General features: G+C 54.1%; 1 protein-coding gene across 2 annotated transcripts; it reads right to left on the reverse strand.

Annotated features, from left to right (window-relative positions):
- Positions 1–340: 340 nt before the first annotated feature.
- LOC100383973 (Monogalactosyldiacylglycerol synthase 2 chloroplastic) lies at positions 341–3,116 on the reverse strand. Of its 2 annotated transcripts, none has more exons than XM_008647535.4 (7): positions 2,667–3,111; positions 2,334–2,506; positions 1,934–2,255; positions 1,587–1,811; positions 1,278–1,340; positions 827–956; positions 341–755 (listed from the first exon to the last, which is right to left on the reverse strand). In XM_008647535.4, exons 1-6 carry the CDS (start codon positions 2,964–2,966, stop codon positions 873–875), a joined length of 1,167 nt encoding a protein of 388 aa, XP_008645757.1. In that variant the 5' UTR covers positions 2,967–3,111; the 3' UTR covers positions 341–755; positions 827–872. The 2 variants fall into 2 exon arrangements, with proteins under 2 accessions (XP_008645757.1, NP_001170057.1); NM_001176586.1 differs by having other exon boundaries at positions 342–755; positions 882–956; positions 2,667–3,116.
- Positions 3,117–8,363: the final 5,247 nt, after the last annotated feature.

The following is an 8,363-nucleotide window of genomic DNA, read 5'->3' on the forward strand; positions in this document are numbered from 1 at the left end:
TCCCCAGCTGTGCCAATACTTCCACCTGCAACCGGACCAGTCCCCGTTGTGCCATCCATGCCCTTCTTTGGAGATTTAGAACAGGGTTCTAGCTTGAATTTTGTTTAAAACTTCCTTGGTTGTGCTGTGCTGTCAAGTCTGTAATAAGTTGGTCTGAAAAAACGCGCAGCACGCATCTTCTTTACTTGCGCGGGAAGTAGAAGGCACGACCAGGTACTCGAACTCTAGAATTGGGATGTCAAGCTTGATAGGCGATAGAAATATAACATTCTTAGTCACAATGTATGTTAACTTCTTTCCAAATAGTATTCAGTAGCGAGAAATACACAAAAATCACTCATGAACAGAACAGAGAGCAATTCTTATATACAATATAATATAATATACAGGTTCTTCAAAAGGTTAGGCATACATCAAGTCCCAAGCATAATATTATCCAACATGCAGCAGAAAACGTAACTGCAGTAGCATTCTTGATTTCACATATGGTACGGGAAGGACGAGGTCAGCGAGCGGGAGGGGATCCGGGTGACCGCGGCAGGCTGTCGCTGGAGCTGCTTGTGGATGTCCCTGACGATGTGGAACACCGCCTCGGGCTGCGCTAGCCTCAGCGCGTTACGCGAGTATCTCCTGAGCTCGTCCCCGTCTGTGCTGCTGCTGCTGAACCAGCGGGCGACCTGTCTCGCGGCCTCCCCTGGGTCCTTGGAGAACACGCCGGCACCGTTGTCCACGACATATGGGACGTTCCCGACTTCCTGCATTTTTACAGTAGGAGCAAAAGGTTGCTGATTCGCTATGCTTGTACAGCTATGAGATGAGAGCCCACCTAACTCGAAGAAGATAGTTTCAGTAACCAGATTAGCGAGATGCTGCTACTTGACCTGTCCAGGGATGAAGTCGTTCAGGATGATAGGAAGCCCTCGTATGAGTGCCTCTGCGATGGTACCAGGACCAGCCTGCGAATGCCATGCCAGGGAAAAAAAAAACACGCATCGTTCAGTCCGCGCAAAAGAGTAAGTAACACCGCGAGCACGCAATACTATAGTGATCCTAAGCAATAAGGCGAAACAGGGGGTGTTTGGTTTAGAGGGACTAATTTTTAGTCCCTCTATTTTATACCATTTTAGTACCTAAATTACCAAATATAGAAACTAAAACTCTATTTTAGTTTCCATATTTAGTAATTTAGGAACTAAAATAGAATAAAATTGATGGGACTAAAGATTAGTCCCTAAAACCAAACACCCCCACAGTCACTGACAGAGGAGAGGACATACTTTTGTGATGATGCAGTCGCAGGCGGCCATCCACTTCTCCATCTGTGTCTCGAACCCTCTGATCTGATGAAATGAAAAAGGAGCTTGAGACGTCAGGTATCCATCCACACCAGCTAGAGTGGCACGGCCCCATGGACCGTCATTTTGGGCCGTGCGTTGGTGACCACTGGAGCCCGTGCTGGGCGGCCCATCCCTTTTATATACGACTAGCACTAGCAGTTTCAATTCCAGCCCAAGGCATCGTCATGCTTCTTAGCCCTAGATACGGCGGCATATCCATTCTGTCATGCTCATGCATGGCAACCCTACCTTGACAGGGACCTTCCATCTGAGAGACTGCAGGGTGGACCGCAGCGCCCGGTTCCTGCCGCACACGACCACGACCTGTCCCACCCGGCGCCGTCTCCGGCGGTCGTAGAGCTCCTCGCCGAGCGCCCTCGCGGTCTCCTCCACCGGGCCGATCCCCTCGCCGCCTCCCATCAGCAGAACAGCGGGCAGCTGAGGGTCCAGCCCCAGCTCTTTCCTCACCTCATCCTGTGAACCATGCGCAGAGGCCAGCCAGCAGAGGGGTAAGGTAATAAGCTACTAGGTGAGGGTAAACCGTACCACCGGGCAAGCAAGGCAAATGCAGCTGGATCAGATCGAACGACTCGGACCTTGTCGAGCACGGCGCGGCAGAAGGAGGGCCGGATGGGCAGCCCGAAGACGCGGACCTGGGACGGGCTGAGGCCCCGGAGCAGGGCCCGGCTCGCCACCTCGGCCGAGGGGCAGTAGCACCTCGTCACGCCGTGGTGGAACCATGTCGGGTGGCAGGTGTTGAGGTCGGTGACGACGGTGACGAAGGGCACCACCGCCTTGGGGTGGTGCTGGCGCAGGCTCTGCTGCCACTTGAGCACCCATAGCGGGATGTGCTGCATCAGCGGGTGCACGCTGATGATCATGTCCGGCTCGTACTTCGTGATCCCAGCCACCACCTCGCTGCATGCGTATATATATTCATTCAGAGGCAAGGCAACAGTAGTGGCGCGGCGCCCAAAGTATGATGCTCCTACGTACTTGGCGTACAAGTAGGCAAGCGCGGCGAGGTACACGCCGTGCACCCATCTCGGGGAGGTGCCGTGGAACGCCACCTTCCAGAGCCGCGCGTGCCGGATCATGAACTTGTACGACCGCTCCATGTCGTTCAGCGGCCACCCGCCGTACTCCTTCCCCAGATCCGTCACGAACACCTGCGCCCCCGGCCCAAGCCCAAGCACGTCTGGTTAAAAGGGAAAACACCGAAATGTTCGCCGAAGAAAGAATTCAAAGGGAGTTCGATCGAGAGGACGACTATCTAGGACTAGAAGCATTGGGCAGGCAGATCGAGACGAGACGAGACGACGAACCAACCTTGTAGGCGTCGCCGAACTCGATGCGGAAGGCGTCGCGCAGGGCCTCGGCGGAGGCGCGGTGGCCGCCGCCGGTGTCGCTCATCAGGATCAGCACGTTCCTCGCCGCCTGCCGCTTGCAGCCAGCGGGGACGCGGGCGGCGGCGTCCGAGTCGGAGGGCTCCTCGGACTCGGACAGCGCGGCGGCCAGGCCGTCGTAGAAGGCGCAGCGGAGGGGCTGGTACAGCTGCCGCCCGCCGCCGCCCAGCACGGCGTCGCGTACGGAGGTGGAGCGCCGGGCCGCGGGCACCGAGATCACCATGGCGGCGCCGGCTTACGTCTAGGTAGGACTGTAGGAGCTCGTCGTGGAAGGTGGCGAGGCGTGCGAAGCAGAGAGGAGAGGGAGAGCTTCTTTCACTTTGGCGCCTCATCATCTTGCTTATTGTTTCTGTCTGCCGAAGAATCAAACGCGTAATATTCCATCCTGGATACCGGAATTATCCTCCAAGGCCGTGACTCTTCACAAATATGTGCTTCTTCCATTTTACAAGCATAAGTGTCATCTCATAACGAAACAACCTGCGGTAACTTCTCCTAGTCTATTATATCCTACTAGAAGGAAAAGTGCAGTAATTCTAGTTTCAGCAGTGACCTCTTATCAAACTTTTAGAACAACCCGAAGAGATTAGCCAAAAAATAGCTAGATTTACTGATTTAGCTACTCTTTCAAATAGATTTCGCAGAAAAGGAATAAACTAGTCTAAGAAACTCTGTAAATTCATAACTCTCTATGGTGAGTGAACCAAGCTAACCAAAAATAGAGTGAATGTGTAGAGATGTAGAGCTACTAAATTAAAATAGTTATTTATAGAGTTTATCGGAAACGTTTTTGTCGGTAACCTGAATCAGGGGTACCCCTACTACAGTATGAAGACGCGGTGCTCGTACGGCGTCCCCTGGCCGCACGGTAAACAACATCCGACCCCGCCACGTGGGCAGTTCAAGGGGCACCACGTGACGAGAAAAGATGATGCACCCCAGGATGTGTCATTTGGACCGGACCTCCACGAAGGAGCACCAGACCCCTGTACACACAACCCGGACCCCTGATTACGGCCCGGGACTCCCAAGAAGGCACGCCGGGTCCCTCGGATGGGCCCTAGATCTCTCCGAGTAAGGTCCGGGCCATAACGAGGTACCAGGATAGGAGAGACCCTGGCATAAGCAAGAGTCCGGTGCTCACACGTATTCAGGCCTTATCTGGTGCGCTCCCCGCTCAGGCGGAGACCCGCTGCTACCACGTGGCTTGTAACCCGTGACATAAGCCAGCAGGCGGAGCCTGACGTAAGGCCTCTAAAGCCGCGCGGCCTCTGCATTTATTGCGGAGAGGACGCGCCGCCTGCCCACCTTGCTGACAGGTGATGTGCCCCCTCAGCATTTAATGCGTCCTATCCACTCCGCTGGCAGGCGGCGCCAGAGCCATCCTGCAGACGGCGCACCTGTCCAGTCCACTATCAAACAGTGCGTCTGTGCCACACGGCGCACTGTGCTCATCATCCCTTATGCGAGAAGCTTCCCCTGCACGCCGATACTACGCAGATCTCGGATGTCAGGGCACAAGAAGATTGCTCCAGCAGCGAACAAATACTACATCTGATATGTTCCTAGGCCCACATGTCAGGGCTCAGTACATTTGTGCATGCCTGAAAGGGAAATGTGCCCTTGGGCCATTTCTAAGTATTTTGGTGATTGAGTGCCAACACAAGTGGACTCATGTTAATCTATGAATAAAGTGCAAATCAAGTAAAAAGGTATGCTTCTAAGACTTAGTACATTGTTTTGGATACTAATGTATTGTGTCTAAGTGCTGGAAACAGGAGAAATCAAGTTGGAAAAGAGATGGCTCTGTTCAGCCAAAGACAACTCGGTCTGGGTGCACCGGACTGTCCGGTGGTGCACCGGACAGTGTCCGGTGCGCCAGGCCGGCGGCTGTCAACTGGCTGCTCTCGGGAAGCAATTAACGGCGTACGGCTATAAATCACCGGATTGTCCGGTGGTGCACCGGACTGTCCGGTGAGCCAACAGTCGGCCCAGCCAACGGTCGGCCGCGTAATCCGCGCGCGACGCGTGGCAAGAGCCAACGATCAGAAGGGGCACCGGACTGTCCGGTGTGCACCGGACAGTGTCCGGTGCGCCAACGGTCAGCTTCGCCAAAGAAGGAAAGAAATCCGCACCGGACAGTGTCCGGTGGTGCACCGGACTGTCCGGTGCGCCAGGCGACAGAAGGCAAGAATTGCCTTCTTGAAATGCTCTCAACGGCTCCTAGCTGCCTTGGGGCTATAAAAAGGACCCCTAGGCGCATGGAGGAGTACACCAAGCATTCCTTGAGCATTGTTGATCACTCACACTTCATTCTTGCGCACTTGTTCGACATTCTTAGTGATTTGAGCTCTGTTCTAGTGAGAACCTCGAAATACTGTCTTGAGCTCAAGTCTTGATCTTGTGTGTGCGTATTTGCTGTGGTTTTGAGTGTGTTGCTTCCCTCCCTTACTCTAGTGCTTCATTGAGATTCTTATTGTAAGGGCGAGAGACTCCAAGTTGTGGAGATTCCTAGCAAACGGGAAAAGAGTAAAGTAAAGAAGAACACCGTGGTATTCAAGTTGATCATTGGATCACTTGAGAGGAGTTGAGTGTAACTCTCGTCCGTTGGGACGCCACAACGTGGAGTAGGCAAGTTTTGTACTTGGCCAAACCACGGGATAAATCCTCGTGTCTCTTGTGCTTGTCTTTATTATGTCTATTGTGATTCACAAGAGCTCTCCTCTCTACTCACTTGATTTCAGTTTTCTAACTCTTAATCAAGTTTGTGGTGTTAAGTTTTAAGTTTTACAGGATCACCTATTCACCCCCCCTCTAGGTGCTCTCAATGCCCCCCTTAGCTATAAAAGGGGAGGCATGCAACATTACAAGATAGGTTTTAGACACGGACTAGGACCCAACTCAGACTTTCAAGCTTCCACAACAATCTAACACACAGTGGAGTAGGGTATTACGCTCCGGCGGCCCGAACCACTCTAAACTCTCGCGTGTTCATGTGCTCGGCGATCGCTTAAGCCGGACAAGCAAAACGCTTAAACCCCTTCCTCATCTTAGGATTAAGGGCAGGTGCAATCTGCCACCCGGCCGGAGAATTCTCTCTCCGACATTTGGCGCGCCAGTTAGGGGGCTAGGCATTAGGTTTTTGCTTGTTTCCTCGCTCAGCATGATGGTGCAAATCGTGGAGCACCACGCCGAGACTTCAACGGATTTCCTGGTGGAAGAAGAGGTTGTTTCTTCCACACCACAGGTTCCCAACCGCCCAGTGTCGGGCCCTGCTGCTGTGCACGCTGCACGGCAGCATACAACTGCGCAGACATCTCGGACTTCGTCGAGGGCGGCTCCGGGAGCATTGTCAGCCGCCAGGGAGTTGCTGCGTCACCCTCCAAGCTCTACGGTCTCACCGGGGGCCATGAAGCAGTGGCGGGACGATGTCGACCGACTGCTCGGCATGGCGCATTCTACCTCGACCAGGTCGAGGCCATGGTCATCCCGACACCAACATGAGGCGTCGGCGTCTGTGCGCTCGCCCTCAGTAAGGGGCGCACAGACCAACGACTTCCGGGCCGAGCTCAACCGCAGACGTGTGGGAGAGGACGTCCGGATCTCTTTAGAGAGGGCGCACGAGCATCAACAAAACGTTGAGGGTCGCAACCTCGACCAAGACATTGTTGTGGTAGCACCGCAGACCCCAATGGGCGCCCGGTCTCAAGCGGGTGTCCCATTGGCTGGCGTGGGCTACGCCGCTCTCGCGGATCATCTCCGCGTGGCGTCATGGACATCCAAGTTTCGGCCACACCTGCCAGAAAAATACGACGGTACGTCAAACCCGTCGGAGTTCTTGCAGGTGTACGTCACCGCTATCACAGCAGCTGGTGGAAACACCGCTGTGATGGCGACATATTTTCATGTTGCCTTGTCTGGACCTGCCCGGACTTGGCTCATGAACCTCGCCCCAGGATCAATCTACTCCTGGGAAGAGCTCTGCGCGCGGTTCATTGCGAACTTCGCCAGCGCTTACCAACAGCACGGTGTGGAGGCCCACCTCCACGCGGTAAGGCAGGAGCCCGGGGAGACTCTCCGGACGTTCATCTCCCGCTTCACCAAGGTGTGAGGTACTATACCTCGCATTTCTGATGCTTCCATCATCACGGCCTTCCGCCAGGGAGTACGTGATGAGAAAATGTTGGAGAAGTTTGCCACGCACGATGTGGAGACTGTCCCCACACTCTTCGCTCTGGCCGACAAATGCGCCAGAGCCGCCGAGGGTCGTGCATGGCACTCGGCCCCACAAACCGGGGCTGCCCAGTCTGGTGGCTCGGGTGCCGTCCCCCGGGACGGTAAGAAGAAAAAGAAGAAGGACCGCGACTACCAGAAGTCGCGGTCCACCGCTCTAGTCGTTGCAGCCGCGACCAAGGGCCGGGGCGACCGCAACAAACGCCCACGGCCGCAGAGGGGTAACAGCGGCTCATGCCCTGTACACCCCAACGGTCGCCACAGCGCCGCGGAGTGTCGCAAGATCATTGACCTCGCGAAACGCATCAGCGAGCGGCGCGAGCAGTCTTCCAAGGACGGCTCCCCACCTCGTCGCCGACCTGGCAAAAAAAAAGGTCGACGACGGCGAAGTGGCCGCGGCTGAACGGGACCTCGGGTATCGGTCACCCGAGGGGGACCTGGAGGATATCTTCGCTGGAGGCTCCTACTCTGGTGGGGACAACTAGATGGACCCCCAGAGGAACCCCGTGCTCCCCGGTCTACGGGGCCGAAGCCTGCCTTCCCCCGGAAACCCTCCTAGACTCCCCACGGGTCCAGGCCTCCGACATGTCCATACAGAAACGGCTACAACACAAGGACGAGGACTCCCTCATCAAATGCAGAATGGAACCCAGGGTCGGTGTGGCAGAACCGCCCGAATTATTCCAACTTAAGTGCCTAAGTCACGCCTCAGGGGCCGTAACACACTTAAATCGGAATAACCCGTCAGTCCCTCAGATCTAATCTGATAAAGCCACTTAACCTAGATCAAATACCACAATCTCACACGAAGGTGAGTCACGGAAGAAATACAATAAAACAGGAAGACCGCAAATTAAAGTACTGAATTATTACATAGATCGAAGTTTTTCAAGTAACTAATAAAGTTCACAAAATAAAATGCAGCGGATAATTAATATCGTCGGTAGCGAGGAATCCGGCAAGGCCTAGCCCACTACTCCTCTTGCTCCTCTCCTTCTGGAGTAGCATCCCACTCGACCGTCCAACCCGGTGGCAGGGTGGTAGGCCAAGTCACGCCATCAACCATATCCTGAAGCATACCTGCAAAATTTATGCCACAAGCAAGGCTGAGTATACTAATACTCAGCTAGACTTACCCGGTGTGAGGAAACTACTCCTATACCTCTAGACCATGCAGCTGTTTGGCTGAGGGGTTTGGTTTGCCAAAGCACTAGCTGTATCTAAAATCAAGTTTTAGCTTTTCAATTTCTAGCCTCATTAGATTAGCTAAGTTTGCTCTTTCTAAGCATACATGGTAACAAGCATTTAATACAATCAACAAGTTATCTCATGTAAACCTCATTTCACTCAATGTAGTACAAGGGGTCAAGCAGTCTCATTAGCTGCG

Source organism: Zea mays, chromosome 1 (assembly GCF_902167145.1).
Source record: "Zea mays cultivar B73 chromosome 1, Zm-B73-REFERENCE-NAM-5.0, whole genome shotgun sequence".
NCBI classification, from domain to species: domain Eukaryota; kingdom Viridiplantae; phylum Streptophyta; class Magnoliopsida; order Poales; family Poaceae; genus Zea; species Zea mays.

Coding starts and splice junctions, on each gene's coding strand:
- LOC100383973 (NM_001176586.1), bottom strand. CDS start 2,966: ATGGTGATCTCGGTGCCCGCGGCCCGGCGCTCCACCTCCGTACGCGAC. Junction 2,507..2,666: donor AGTTCGGCGACGCCTACAAG/GTTGGTTCGTCG, acceptor CCGGGGGCGCAG/GTGTTCGTGACGGATCTGGG. Junction 1,341..1,586: donor GATGGAAGGTCCCTGTCAAG/GTAGGGTTGCCA, acceptor TCATTTCATCAG/ATCAGAGGGTTCGAGACACA.